This window comes from Salvia splendens, chromosome 5 (genome assembly GCF_004379255.2).
Source record: "Salvia splendens isolate huo1 chromosome 5, SspV2, whole genome shotgun sequence".
In the NCBI taxonomy this organism is placed as follows: Eukaryota; Viridiplantae; Streptophyta; class Magnoliopsida; order Lamiales; family Lamiaceae; genus Salvia; species Salvia splendens.
The window spans coordinates 12,944,705-12,960,373 of NC_056036.1; the positions used below are offsets into that span (position 1 = coordinate 12,944,705).

The following is a 15,669-nucleotide window of genomic DNA, read 5'->3' on the forward strand; positions in this document are numbered from 1 at the left end:
AAACTATTATTTCCTGATATTATTCCTGAGCATGACATGTACTATGAAACTTATTTTTTAGCTAAAAGTCATCGACATTCCTATCCTTTGAATAATACTCGTGTTGAATCTTTATTTGGTGTGGTTCATTCTGATGTGTGGGGGCCCGCACCTATTATAGGGGGCAAGGATTTAGATATTACCTAGCGTTCGTAGATGATTGTACCCGCATGACTTGGGTATAATTTATGAAACAAAAATCTGAAGTCTTTACCTTTTTTCCCACTTTTACAGTCTTATACAAACACAGTTTCAGAAAACCATTAAAATCCTTCGAACCGATAATGGGGGAGAGTTTGTCAATTCTAGTATGAAATAATTTTTCCAATAAAAAAGTCTTATACACAAAACTACCCGTGCACATACCCCTGAACAAAATGGTGTAGCGGAAAGGAAAAATCAAATTCTCATAGAAATGACTAGATCTATGCTTATAGAATCAAATGTCCCAAACCATTTCTGGCCAGAAGCTATCGCCACATCAGCCTACCTTTTAAATCGATTGCCCACAAGTATCCTTAAGCACCAAACCCCACTACAACTTCTATCTACTCTTGCCAATGTCCCAACTCCCTTGACCCTCGAACCTCGTGTCTTTGGATGCTCTGTCTTTGTTCATATCCCTAAGCATGAAAGAACCAAACTATCTCCTTGCACCGTCAAATGTGTATTTGTAGGATACGAGGTTAGTCAAATGGGGTATATGTGCTACGACTCAAAGTCAAACCGCATGTTCATTTCAATGAACTGCAATTTCTTGAAACCGAGTATTTCTTCACCCATTTCAGCGGTCAGGGGGGGTAGTACACAGGAAACCAGTGTTCATGACACGCTAAACTAGATTTCGATTCCAATGCCAAGTAATCCTGCAACGGATCCAACAGAGAAGGCAGTAAGCAGAACCGCTGAGCAAGTCACTGATGTGGTAGAACCTGTCGTGGAAAATGACACTTCTTTAGCCATCTCTCCACTTCAGATATCCAATGGAATTGAGACAGAAGTGATGGAAGTGGAAGGAGTTGATCAGGAAGTGGAAGTGATTGATCCAGACACGGGTAGATATATACTTCCTCAAAGATTAAACAGAGGAATCTCACCAAAACGATACACACCCGAGAAGATCAACAGAAAGGCACGATACTCCGTTGTAAATCTAGTGAAGGGGTACCTGTCAGAAATGGCTCAGGCCTTTGAAAATGCCCTGTATGAAGAAGAAGAAATTCCACAGTCTTGGGAGAAAGCTATGCGGCACAAACACTGGAGGGAAGCTATGAAAAAAGAGATAGATGCACTAATTCGGAATGCCACATGGGAGATATGCACAATACCAAAAGGGAAGCGACCAGTAAGATATTGATTGGTTTTTACCATTAAAAGGAGGCCTGATGGCTCGATAGAGAGATATAAAGCTCGACTCATGGCAAAGTGCTATACCCAGACGTATGGGGTAGATTATTCTGAGACCTTTTCCCCAGTTGCTAAGATGAATACTGCTCGTGTGCTGTTATCCGTCGCTGCGAACAAGGATTGGTCGTTGCACCAATTTGACGTAACCAATGATTTCCTTCATGGTGAACTGAAAAAGAAGAAGAATTTTATATGGAGACACCTCCAGGATTTGAAGCAGAGTTTGAAGCGAGAGAAGGGTGTCGTCTGAGGAAGACCTTGTATGGATTAAAGCAATCCCCGAGAGTATGGTTTGGAAGGTTTGCTGGAGCAATGAAGGGATATGGATATCAACAGAGTAATTCAGATATGTTTCTAAAAAGGCGAAGAGATAAAATAACCTGTTTAATTATATATCTAGATGATATGATTATTACAGGTGACGATTTAGATGAGATCTAAAATCTGAAGAAGAACCTGTTTCAAGAATTTGATATGAAGGATTTGGGAGAACTCAAGTATTTTGTTGGCATTGAGGTGCTCAGGTCGCAAAAGGGGATCTTTCTAAGGCAACGAAAGTACATTCTGGATATCCTAGCCGAAACAGGTCTACTAGAGTGTAAGCCAGCAGACACACCTATGGCAGTTAACCATGAATTACAGATTAGAGATGGAGCTGAACTAGTTGATCGAACTCGATACCAGCGACTAGTTGGTAAGCTAATATATCTTTCTCACACCATACGCTGATTGGGCAGGAAATCCTAATGATAGAAAATCCACAGCAGGATATTTTACTTTCGTTGGGGGGAACTTGGTGACTTGGAGGAGTAAGAAACAGAAGGTGGTGGCTCTTTCAAGTGCGGGAGCAGAGTTCCGTAGAATCAGAAGTGGTTTGACTGAAATCCTGTGGCTAAGGAGACTAATGAGGGAAATAAACTTTTTACCCAACAAGTGTCAGCTATATTATGACAACAAATCCGTCATCAACATCTCAGATAATTCAGTCCAACATGATAGGACTAAACATGTGGAGGTTAATAGACACTTCATCAAAGAAAACATCGAAAATGACATTGTTGAGCTACCATTTGTGAGATCTGAAGACTAGCTGGCTGATATTCTGACCAAAGCAGTCAATGCTAGAAGCGTTGAAGAGGCATTGCGCAAATTGAGTGTTGGAGATCCCACCATTCAATTTGAGGGGGAGTGTTAGAAAAGAAAATATAATAGAATTAAATTATAATACTTGGTGCCCAAGAATACTTGGAGGTCAAGAATACTTGGTGCTCAAGAATACTTGGAGCACAAGTTCCACCATATTTACTTGCTTTGTAATCCTTATTTAAAGGGTGCTATATTCAGTGGAATGATCATCCAATTTCACACAAACCTATCGTGTTTTATATTCATCTCTCTAAGTATGTTGTCTAAACCATTCAACAAGTATTTTGGTCCATCACTCATGTTTGAGTATATGTAGTAGGAGATGGAATAGGAAACGGCAAAGTTGAGGATATGTTCGACTCCGTGATTTTTAAGTTGTCCCTTCCATTATTTACCAAATTACAGGGTATTTCATGTCTTACAATTGAAAAAACATGTTTGAGGGTTGTGGATTTGTAAACTCTTTACTCACTTTAATTTATTCATAAGAAGAACTAATTTATTAGTACATGGTTTTACTTATCTATTAATGTCTGTAAATTAAGCAAATGATTCTAGGGCTTTGCATTGTAAAATGGTAGTGGAATATATCATCACGCTTGGTGATACAATTTACATTGCTTTGGATTGTCAATATGTGAATTTTTCATCACTCAAATTAATCATGATATCTTGTGAAATTGTGATTAATACCTGGGTGGTGTATATTGTTATTGTGCTAAATCCTGTAACGAAAAATACTTTTAATTATATTACCCAGGAAGAGTTCACATAGGGATTTATTATTCGGAAGTCTGACCTACTAGAAGCAATGTTTTAAAAACCGGACCGGTAAGCGAACCGGTGAAGCTACTGGTTCATGGTTCAACCGGTCGGACCAGTTTAATCACTGGTCGAACTGTTTTACTGTTACAAATATGTATAATTCAATTTATAATGTACAATATAGTGTCCAATATAATAAATAATAAAATATGATCAATATTGTATCACAAAAATATTCAATCTTACAAATAATTAGTATATATACAAATATAAAACATTAAAATTTAGTGAATATAATAAAATATACAAATTGTTAGTTAGTGTGAATAAAAATTAAATATTTTACATATAAAAATAAACCAAATTTATATTAATTCAAAAAATGTATGTGGTGGAATAATCGAATACAAATTATTAGTTAGTTTAAATAAAAGAATACTTTAATATCAATAGTTAGGCTACATAAATTAAATATATGCTATAAAAATATATATTTAGTAAATAATAAACTATAATAAATAAATATATTGAAAAAATCGAATCTTACAATATAACGATAGTAATAAGCGTTATAGTAATAATATAGTAACTAGGAAAGTATAGATAAAATTTAGAGGATGATAATTATATGTATCATAATAAATAATTACATAAAAAATATAAAATAAATAAATTATTAGTTAGTTTAAATAAAAATATTAATATTCTATGTATAACATTGTTTAATGTTCTTATTTTTCCATGTGGGGCTTGTGGTGGAGTGGTTAAGCTCTTGTTAATTGGAGTGGAGCTCATGAACCGGTTTTCGGTTTCCGGTCGAATCGGCTGGTCCGATCCGGTTTTTAAAACACTGACTGGAAGTATTTCCATGAATAATAAACAGCGCAAGATGAATTTGACCACTCTTGGAACAAGATGCTAATTAATGGGTCATTAGCAGACTTAAGAAAGATTGAAATCTTAAAAACGGAAAATAATAAAATGAAAGAGGAAGTCCGAATTATTCGTAATTTTGGTCTAGGACGGACGACCATATTATTTTCAATAGTGCCACAAAATAAGTATTTGTTTATTCACTTGAATTAAATTTGGACTCAAATTAAATTGAACGTCCGAATAGGTGAGACCTTAGCAGCCATACTTGTGAAATTCGAATATCATTCCTCCCCACGCTTAGAGGAATTTCGAAATTTCTCATTCCGTATAAAAGGGTTATATCTCTCATTCAAGTTCTATTGGTATAATCAATTTTATTCCACACAAAGATTATACTGAGTTATGACACAAATCAGAAGATCTACAATCTCTTACTATTTTTTTTTTGAGAATATAAAAGTATGAAGAAAACTTAGGATTCATGTTTAGCTTTAATTAATATGGATGCATGCAATCAATGAATTATATGCAAATTGATTAATCTAAATTATCACCTAAATAGATCCGTGTACTTAAATTTATCTGTTTTGCAAATTCTCCAATGCAAACTCCATCAATTGGTATAAGTGTCAAATCATTAGCTCTAAATATTTGGATTTAAATCACGTGTATATGTGAATTGCATGAAAATATAGAATTTTTTTCATACTTTATTATGTATTTTACATATGAATTTTTGGATGAACGAATGTATCAACTCAAAGAATGCAACGAACTTGCGATTATATGAACGTCGTCGATCACCGGGTGGAAACAGTAACTGATGACCATTAAACCCATGAAATGGACGGTGGTTGCGGGTGCATGCCGAGTAATCCACATGGCTTCAAACGGGCCTACTCACGACTAAAGCAACGACGGTGAGTGACTAGCACAACTGAGGAGGGCGGCGGCCAGGACGACAGAGTTCATGTTAGTGCGCAATAGTATCAACGACAGTAGGCGATAACGCAAGTGGCTGCTCAACTTAGATGGTAGCTAAGGACTGCATCACACGACGATGACAACAACGGTTGGGTCTAGAGTTTTAAAAGCCCTAGGCGCCGGTTAGGGTTTAGTTGAAGCGATGACAACGACCCAAGGCGCCACCTAGGGTTCCACGAGAACGGTGGACGACTAGGATTTTGTGGACGTAGCACATATGGAACTTGTGAGATGTCGGAACATCTCCTCGAAATGAATCTTCCAAAATTTAAAATTGGGGTTTCCAAAACCGAAATTAGAGTTGTTTTTTTATTTACTAAATCAAATCATATTAATTTAAGAAAATATCCATCCATAGATCTTTCTAAAATCAGTTAAACTATATAGGTAAAAAAAAATAGTTAAACTATATACTTATTTAAGAGTAATAATAATCCAAGAAATAAAATGTTATGGATTTCAGGATTTCCATATTTTGAGATGATCCTAGTCCTAATACTGCCTAAATTCAAAATATAAACAAAGTACTAAGATTTGAACAAAAGTTAGGGGTTAAAATTCATATAACTATAATAAATTGAAAAAAAGCAAAACACTGAAAAAAGCTTCACAGAAACATACGAGCTCCGCAGCATCACCTGGTGCTCATCATCCGGTAAAGAGAGGGCGATTCGTCCTCTTTCCCGTCATTAATTTTATTCCTTCCGTCCTTCCAGCACCACCTCCCGGTTTTTAACATTCTTCTGCGTGCTTTGTTTCTGTGTAAGTTCAGTTCACTCTTATTGATTTTGCTTGGGCTCTGAGCTGTCAATTTTTTTCCTCTCTATTTTCTTAATCCTCCTGAACTAAAGACCAGATTTTTGGTATCCCTCTTTTCTTTCTTTCTTTATTTCTTTTTAAAAAATTGTTGTTAAGATGGTTTTTCAGATCTGAAGCGGGTTTGTGAGGGTTGCTGTTTTGTGGAGCTGTGCAATTTTTAATTTGGTGAATTGTTTTTTTCACTGCATAAATTGGAGCTTTAGGGTATTCTGAAATGCTGGCTGCTTTAATTACGATATTCTGTTTTGGAAGAATGACCTCTTTTGTTGCTTCAATTTGTGATTTGGTTGTTTGTTTCCGAGTTCAAATTAGCTGCTGTTGTTTATTTTGTATTGTCAGTGCTGCTTTCTACATGTGCCATGAATTGTTGATTAGGAAACCTGCTTAGCAAGATAAGAAAGAAAATAAGCAATTTTGCCCCAAATTCGCTTATTTATCAAATTGGAATCATCTGCTTCAAAATGTTATGAACTTAGAAAGGTTTAGTGCTTTGATATCATGATTGCTTCTCTCAAGATATTGCATCCTAAATTCATCTGATTTTTCCTGAATATTTCACTTTATGATCATTGCTCATAAAACTGACATTGGAAAATGAAAGTTGGAACTGCTCACTGGCCTGTCACTGCTCTCAAAGATGTTACATAACAGTTTTGTTTCTGTCTGTGATTAGTTTCTGATACGTCATGCTTGTTTATTTAGAAATCAGTGCATCAATTCCTTCTTATAAATGGATGGAAATGGAACAATCCAAGATGGTAGAACTGTTGATTCATTCTTGCGGAACTACAAGCTTGGGAAGACTCTTGGGATTGGCTCGTTTGGTAAAGTTAAAATTGCTGAACATGCATTGACTGGCCACAAAGTTGCTGTCAAGATCCTTAACCGCAAGAAAATTAAGAATATGGATATGGAAGAAAAAGGTGAGCCAGTCAGATAAGCATGTGATGCTTATTTACTAGTGCTAATTACTTTGTGAAGATCACCGGGCTTTGTTAATCTGATCATTCGTCTATTTTTTATGCTTTTCAAGGCAAAGTAGACCTCAACCATTGATAAACACCTTAAACTAAAAATTTGCTGTTTACCTTAGTTTAATATTTTATCGGGCACTATCTGTTTTTCTTTGGATTTTTGTAACTTCGGTCATCATCTCCAGCACTAGACATGGCCTATGGGATGATTCACATGTGTGTTCTTACGTTTCATCTACCTGGATTTTACTGTAAGGAGAACTGCACAATTCTTTTGATGAGACACCTTTGGTACCTTTTCACTGTAGTTTTATTTAAATGCCTTTACAAATACTGGGCTACGGTTTTGGCATCAATAGTCAATTATTATTTCATTAAAATTTCAACAAAATTAATCTTTAAAAATAATGATTCACAACTGAGGATGGAAACACTAGCCAGTAGTTGGAGATTTCATAAATCAAAATCTCGAATAAGGTAAAAAAAGCCTTTTTGGGGGACCCAAGGGTGCCACCCCCTACTACACCTTATTCTTGTCTCTAGAACTACTGAGATAGGTGACTTTCTGCGACGACCGTCCACTTTGTTCGGAATTAAGTAGAGCTGATAAAACGCTTGTTTGGGGCCACTAAGTGTCAGTGAAAACTAGTCTAAGAAAATTGCATGTTTTAGTGGTATAATGAAAGTTAGGCAAAGGTCAAAGGTTGGGTCTCATTAATCTTTAGTATCCACTCTTTCTCTAATCCACTGTTTGAGGCAAATGAGAATGGGAGTGATTATTGTGCAAATGGGCAGCAGGGCTTTGTTTCCCTCATTTTTTGGGGGCATGGTTGATTCCCCATATATTCCTCTTATGCATGCATTTTCATTCCGCAACTCCCAAAAAACCTAATTCAAAATCATGGCCTCCTGTCACCACTAAGTAGGTATGATTATTTCTAGGATATCATGTAGTAACACAATCAACCTTGAGGATGTTCACAGACATTTTTTTTTCTTCTGTTAAACCTAATTGGACTTATTATTTAAGATAAAAAATTTGTTGCTCATCAAAATTGTAAAGGGTGACAATGAATTCACTGCCAATTACTATTAAATACAAAACCAAAAAAACAATTGGAATACTCGAATGTTAAAACTTATTTAGTAGTGTTGTGTGCATTAAAACTTTATATGGATAAAAATTTGGTATTCCGAATTGTATTAGGGTAAGATGACTGTTGGATCAAGTGATTTGGGTATCCTTGAGCTCTGTCCTTTTATGATGTAGGAAAAAATAACTATTTCTTTATATTCCCCTTGAGTAACAGTAAAAGAAATCTATTGGAGGTAAATCCGGATATAAAGAGTAGTATTAGGGTAAAATTCACCATTAGACGAAACCTTTAGGGAAAAAATTTTCCTACCTCGAAATTTAATTGCCATGCCACCTAAATCAATATAACTAGCTAGCTTGATTTGTTTTCTCTTTTGTTTTGTTAGTCATCCTGGCTTTACATTTATTTGACCATGCTGAATTCATCTAACAGTGGGTTTTTTTCCTGCAGTTCGAAGAGAAATCAAAATTTTGAGATTGTTTATGCATCCACATATCATTCGTCTCTATGAGGTCGTGGAGACACAATCTGATATTTATGTTGTGATGGAGTATGTTAAGTCTGGTGAATTGTTTGATTATATTGTGGAGAAAGGCAGGTTACATGAGGATGAAGCCCGCAATTTCTTTCAGCAGGTTGGATCCTTTCTTGTTTAGACAAATACTGATGTTTCCAATTCTAGTCAGTATATAAAAGCATTTTCTAGAGTCCTAGTCATTCTGCTGGTGGTTGCAGATAATCTCGGGAGTGGAGTATTGCCATAGGAATATGGTGGTTCACCGTGATCTGAAGCCTGAGAACTTGCTTTTGGATTCTAAATTGAATGTGAAGATTGCTGATTTTGGCTTGAGTAACATCATGCGCGATGGTCATTTCTTGAAGACAAGTTGTGGAAGCCCCAACTATGCTGCTCCAGAGGTGCTTAAAGTTTTACCAGAAATATTAATGGAAAAAAAAAAGAAAAAAAATGATTGGGAGAATATGGAAGGCTCTGATATTGCATTTTTTTAACCATAGGTTATATCTGGTAAATTATATGCGGGGCCTGAAGTGGACGTCTGGAGCTGTGGTGTTATTCTCTATGCACTTCTTTGTGGCACCCTTCCCTTCGATGATGAAAACATTCCTAATCTTTTCAAGAAAATTAAGGTATATCCGGGCCTACTTTTGGGTCCCATTACTGTGTCTAATTTGGAGCTCAGCAACAGTAGTAGTTGAAAAGTTCAACTGGTATCTCTTCTTCATTCTTCAGTTATTTGTTGCAGCAGCACTTTAGCTTACAACTGAGGATTTCGAAATGTGAAACTGCACTTGATTGAGTACTTATTACTGAATTTCTTACTTTACTTCTCTATGGTCATGTCAAGACTAATGAGTTCGATACAAGTATAATGCCTGACTCGCTTATTTCGTTTTCTAAATGATTTATCTGTTATTAGCTTTCTCTACCTAATCTGAGCAAGCTGTGAACTTGCCTAGAGTTGAATCAGTATAACCTAGCAAGCACTCAAGCTTCTGAGTATTGCAAGTCTGAGGCCCCCAATACCAGACCAAGATGCATTCTGAAATTCCCCTTTTAGTGCTCTGTTGTGTTCTTACACCATAATTTTCTTGCATTTACTGCCTAATTCTGTTAAGTTATATCTAGGTAATTGGACATATATTCATATAATTTATTTTGATTAATTTATTTGCAGGGCGGGATTTATACGCTCCCCAGCCATTTATCGGTTGATGCTAGAGATTTGATTCCTAGGATGCTTATTGTTGATCCAACTAAGCGAATGACTATTCCCGAGATTCGTGCTCACCCTTGGTTCCAAGCTCATCTGCCTCGCTACTTAGCTGTTCCACCGCCAGATACAACACAGCAAGCTAAAAAGGTCACTATAACTCATATCGCTTAATTTAGATGTTTATAACTTATGCATGATATTTCTTGGTACACATGCTAATCCAGGAACATAACGACAGTGACTGAATATTTCTGAGTTTTTGTTTTATGTCTTTTAGTGATTCTACCAGTATTAGGTCTTTTCCGCAAGTTAAAAGTTTCAATTTTCATCCCATAAATGTACCAGACATCATGTTTAGTATCTGATTCTATTGCTTTGTGGCTGTATGCTATCATATCATAACAGAAATTTGATTTTTATGTCTATTACGTGCAGATTGACGAAGAGATTCTTCAGGAAGTGGTTAATATGGGATTCGACAGGAATGGGCTTCTCGATTCTATTCAAAACAGAGTTCAAAATGAGGTCAGCATATGGCTGTAACCTAGTCATCCTTTATGTTCAAGCTTTCTTATATCTCGACTGTCTTTCAGGGTACTGTTACGTACTATCTGCTGCTAGACAACAGGTTCCGTGTTTCTGGTGGCTACCTTGGATCTGAATTCCAAGAAACTGTGGTGCGCTCTCTCTTAGCTTTGGCTTACATTCATATCCAGTTTCCAATTTCATAGGGTTGAATTTGTGTTTATCTGATCTCCAGATTTTCTGATGTGTATATTTTTTTTCTTTATGTTTATGTTTTGAGTAATTCTTATTTGTGTAGGAACACGGATATAATTCAACTAATCCAAGTGAAAGTGTAGTCTCTCCTGTCGGGCAACGATCTCCTGGAGCTATCGATTATCAACAATTTGGGGGAAGGCAATTTCCATCCGAGAGGAAATGGGCACTTGGACTGCAGGTTAGTTGGCAGGCTTCACTTTGTATTTAATTCTTGAAGAGAAATAGGCCGTGAAACAGAGATTTTCTATAAGCTGGTTTAAAATCCTTAAATGTTCTTAGAAGGACAATTTTGACAATTTAATATTTTTTTTTTATTTTGGGCATCAAAAAAAGGAATTCAATTTGTCTTTGTTTGATATGATACTTCTATCATTTTGGCTTATCTGTAGTCTCGAGCCCATCCACGTGAGATAATGACAGAAGTTCTCAAAGCTCTGCAAGAACTTAATGTATACTGGAAAAAGATTGGGCCCTACAACATGAAATGCAGGTGGGTTCCCGGCTCTTCTGGTCATGGTGAAGGAGCAATTAATAACTCTATGCATGACAATAATTATTTCGAGGATGAATCTTCTATCGTTGAGCATGATGTCAATATTAAGCCACAGAATGTGGTTAAATTTGAAGTGCAGGTAACTTTTTTTTTCACGACTTTCGCTATCTGCTTCTTGGTATCATAATATGAGTAACTCTATTTGGATTAATCCTGTTTTGTGTCCCCAACATTTAAGCTATTTCCAGAAAATGTTTTCTTTTCAAAAAACCCCCTTTGTAAAAAAGTTCGATTTATGCCCTGCCTGACCATGGCATAATCTGGCGACTAAATGATAGTTAACTCGGCAGTTTGTTAGGTGAATTTTTGTTTAATTGACGTGGATTGTTTTGGGTTTATCATATTTTGGGCCTCCAACTTTTACGCTGTCTTTAAAACCCTCAACTTTGGTAAAATTTTGACTGTCCCATTTGTTGGGGATATTCTGTGGTGGACGTTGAAATGATTAACCCAATAATATCTCCTTAATTATACTCTAGTCAATCTAAAACCTCAGCAAGCTGCCTCATCGTTCCGTTGCATGATTATGTTAAGCAAGTCACAAATCAAAGTTTTTTGCACAGTTTGGGTTTTTTGAAGAGAATGTAAGTTGATGACATTTTTTGGAAAACACCGGATAGGCGGATACAAAACATGATTAACACTAAATATTTTGAAGAGATTCTTAGTTTCTTACTCGTATCGATACCTTGTACCAGAAACTAACATCTCGTCCATCGATTAGGATAATGCTATTTATCATTTTGAGCTTATCATTCATTTTTATTGGTTCCATGCTAAAAAATTTGTATAATTCTTTTCAGCTTTACAAGACACGCGAAGACAAATATTTGCTTGATCTGCAGAGAGTTCAGGGTCCGCAGTTCCTCTTCCTTGATCTATGCGCTGCATTCCTAGCTCAGCTACGTGTTCTCTGAAGTTGGGCAGTGAAACTTCTTCTCGTCCGGGGTGGAGAACAGCAAGGTGATGTTTGTGTATATAATTGTTACCAGCTAAGTGCCGAATCTCCTCCTTAGAGATGAACGTTGTGCCAAGCCAATAAATTTTTGCTCCGACTCACTAGGAGTTGGCTCCTGCAACGACCAGTTCTCATTTCATCTACTGTAACTTTATATTATGCAACCGTAAAGAGATCAAAGCATCTCTTCAACACCTAAAAAATTTCTGGTAGTCAACATATGACAGGTGTAACTTTGCATATGTAATCATGTAATAGAAGTTCAACTAAAAAGATGATCTTTTGCAGCTTAATGTTTACTCAACAGTTATCTAGCTGTAGAGCTTATGTTTCTTTTCACAGCAGATCCCCCAGTTTTATGGAGTACAATAATAAGGGCTGAATGTTTTGTTGTAGTATTTGTTGTTGTATCATGCTCGTATAAATAATCTGACATTTCATCATAGGTTATTGCCTTAAAAAATGATAGCAGCACACTTCCAATTTTTTGTATCCAGCATTCTGAATCTTGTACTACTAGTGAAGGGTGTCCCAAATCGATGTGTATGCATCAAATTGGTGTTGATAATAGTTGACGAAACATAAGGGAGGGAGATCGATTGAAGCCCAGTCTCCATCATCAAGATCGGACATGCCTTTGCTGCTGCTCACCATATCTTCTACCTTGGATTTACAAATATTCCGGAACCTTGAGAGCTGCTCGGAGATGGCTTCAATTTGAGGCACTCTGTAAACTCCTCACTCAACTCCTCCGCCTCTGCCTCCGTCCTCTTTGCCATCTCATCAGCAACCTCGAAAGCTGAATACCCACTCGACCACCTGGTTTCATCCACAAACTCAAAAGTCCAAGATTCCATTGTTTTCACTGGATTCCTGGATCAAATTCATGGTGCTAGTTTGCACTCCGTGGCTCTCACATGTTTCTAGAATTGGGCACTCGTCACCACTAATCGCTCTGGAAAACTTTTCCAGGGCGAACTCTTCGTAACTAAACTAAGGGAAATCAGCAGCTGCCTCATCTAGCAGTTGATTTTCCTGATTTTGATCGGTACAGGGAGATGAATAAGGTTCAAAATTGTTATTTGTAGCTAAGGCACTGTTTCTTGCCTTAAGCCTGCTGTGTAGAAGGTTGGTGATCTTCGAAGGGAGAGCCGGAGAAGAAGATGAAGAATTTGGACAAGTGGGCCAAAAATTAGTCCTGGTGTTGGCCCCGCGGAGGAGGCGGGCCGCCTCATCGTATGTCTTGGCAGCCTCCTCTGCGGTATCAAACGTGCCTAGCCATACTCGTATCTTTGTATGGTATCCTTGATCTCCGCCACCCACTGCCCTGACGGTCGTTGTCGGACCCCTATGAACCGCTTGCCGGCTCTCTTGGACACCCCTGAGCGCTGCCGTGACATCTCCGCCATCAGTGTTGGCAGTTTCATACTCGATTGCCTTTCTTTTCCTAGCCATTCTCGTTCTTGCTGTGGTTGTTAAATGGGTTAGTATTTGTTATTTTGTTGGACTAGTTGTTTTTAGGTTTTATACGGATGTAAGAGCATCTCCAATTGCGGCTAGCGGACCGGCTAGCCGATTTCCGGCGCTAGCCGGTTCGCTCACCGAACCATTGGAGTCGGCTAGCGCCAAATCGGCAAAAAAAATCGGCGAGCGGACGCCGATTCTCGGGCGCTCGCAGATCGGCTGGCCGCCATTGTAGGTGGGCGATCGGCGAGCGATCGGCCAGCACTTTTTTATTTTTATTTTCGAAACACTATATATACGCTATTTGCACGTCATTTTCATTCGCACCGCTTGTTTTAACGAGTTTTCTCTCTCAATTTCTGTACAAGAGCAATAAAGCAAAATGGAGAACAACAACGAGGGGTTTCCAGTGACGAGCAGGTCTCAAACTACCACGGTACCCGTGGGAGGTGGATGGGGTCCGATGGCCGGGTACTACAACATGTACCCTTGGCAGCAGATGATGCCCGGGATGGCAGCCGGGGGTAGTATGCCGGGATGGCAGGGGATGCAGGGGGTACCGAGGATGCAACCCGGGATGCAGTGATGCCGGGGTGGCAGCAGGGGATGCAGGGGACGCCGGGGGGGGGGACAATGTCTATCGCCTCAGTTTTGATTTTTTGACTGCTTCTTCGTACACATCGACCTCATCGGAGACGCAGTTCACTGGGTATGAGACTTTCTCCTTAGAGGAGTTGGGGATAGATTTCGAGGATGCGGACACTCCCGTTCAAACGGGAGAGTAGGGCGGGGTCGAGGCGCACCAAAGAAGAATAAGGGCAAGGGGAAGGGCAAAAGGGTGATCGGCGAGTCGTCGCACCGGCTGATGACGACAGTCCGGCACGGAGGAAGTGGACGGCTGCGGAGAACGTCGCGCTGTCCAAGGCTTGGGTGAGTGTTTGCGATGATCCCCTCCATTCGAACAATCAGAGGATCGTCAAGGCATTTTGCCCGGAAAGGAGGCCACACAGCGGGGAGAAGTGCCGGAAGGGGTGAGACCGAATCAGGGTTGCGGTCTCTCGATTTTCGGGCTTGTACACCAACGCCCTCCCCATGCAGACCAGTGGCCAAACTGACAAGGACTGCAGGAGGATAACGGAGAAAGTCTTCCCTATGCCCAAGCTTTATAAGGAGTTCACCTACTGAAACTGCTATGAACTTTAACAACGGTGTAAGTTCCCACAAAAGTAGATTCTAGCTAATAAAGAATGACATGGAAGACGAGTCCGACATTTAAATTGATGATGTGAAACTTCGCTTAATTTGTTTTGAAGAACAAATGACATATCATGAATAATTAAGATTTTTCAATATTCTCTCTCCATCTCCATCTCCACCTCCACCTCCACCTCCACCTCCATCTCCACCTCACTCTTTGATTTCTACTTCTCTCTCTTCAACATATCCCTGTCTCATCAAAATATGTCATATATCTTTTTTTCGTCCGTCCATAAAGTTAGTCAATATCCATATATAACAACATTTTTCTCATTCTCATTTACTTTACCCTTCATAAGATAGGTCTCACCATCCACTACACAATTTCAACTACTTTTTTCTTATTCTCTCTTATGTTATTAATTATGCATTAAAAATCGTGTCAACCATAAATGACTTATTTTTATAGGACAAAAGAGAATAGTTTTTAATAGCATGCGTCAAATTCCCGAGTAGCCCCCTGACAAACAATCCGCACAAAATTTTGCCACATTCGCTAATGAGTTAAAAATTCGCTAACTTAATTTCGGTAAATTTTAATTTTAGGTACAATTGTTCCAAAATCAAATGTGTAATATTTTGGGCATATACTAAATTCGTTACATGGATTACAGATAATCGAATAGTTTGGATATTGAGTGTCCACCCTCTAAAAGAGCATCTCCAATGGCGGTGTCAGCGTAGTCACGCCGATTTTTCGCGGACGCCGGTGCTGACGCCGAACTATTGTAGCCGGCGTCAGCGAAATCGGCGTCAAAATCGGCGCGCCTACGCCGATTCTTGGACTGACGCCGACTCTCACGGCGCCATT

The 15,669-nt window shown here is 38.4% G+C and overlaps 2 protein-coding genes across 2 annotated transcripts; one reads left to right on the forward strand and one right to left on the reverse strand.

Annotated features, from left to right (window-relative positions):
- Positions 1–5,794: 5,794 nt before the first annotated feature.
- LOC121805827 (SNF1-related protein kinase catalytic subunit alpha KIN10-like) lies at positions 5,795–12,451 on the forward strand. Its single transcript, XM_042205842.1, has 11 exons — positions 5,795–5,979; positions 6,739–6,959; positions 8,558–8,742; positions 8,843–9,025; positions 9,125–9,256; positions 9,805–9,990; positions 10,279–10,368; positions 10,437–10,520; positions 10,667–10,804; positions 11,016–11,258; positions 11,983–12,451. Exons 2-11 carry the CDS (start codon positions 6,767–6,769, stop codon positions 12,094–12,096), a joined length of 1,548 nt encoding a protein of 515 aa, XP_042061776.1. The 5' UTR covers positions 5,795–5,979; positions 6,739–6,766; the 3' UTR covers positions 12,097–12,451.
- Positions 12,452–13,130: 679 nt separating this feature from the next.
- LOC121803836 (ethylene-responsive transcription factor ERN1-like) lies at positions 13,131–13,592 on the reverse strand. Its single transcript, XM_042203427.1, has one exon. It carries the CDS (start codon positions 13,590–13,592, stop codon positions 13,131–13,133), a length of 462 nt encoding a protein of 153 aa, XP_042059361.1.
- Between the last annotated feature and the right edge of the window lie 2,077 nt (positions 13,593–15,669).

What these genes read in the sequence shown, in the direction of transcription:
- LOC121803836 (XM_042203427.1), bottom strand. Translation starts at nt 13,592, where the DNA reads ATGGCTAGGAAAAGAAAGGCAATCGAGTATGAAACTGCCAACACTGAT.
- LOC121805827 (XM_042205842.1), top strand. Translation starts at nt 6,767, where the DNA reads ATGGATGGAAATGGAACAATCCAAGATGGTAGAACTGTTGATTCATTC. An exon ending in TATGGATATGGAAGAAAAAG is followed by an intron (nt 6,960 to 8,557) that starts GTGAGCCAGTCA and finishes TTTTTCCTGCAG; the next exon opens with TTCGAAGAGAAATCAAAATT. An exon ending in TGGTTAAATTTGAAGTGCAG is followed by an intron (nt 11,259 to 11,982) that starts GTAACTTTTTTT and finishes AATTCTTTTCAG; the next exon opens with CTTTACAAGACACGCGAAGA.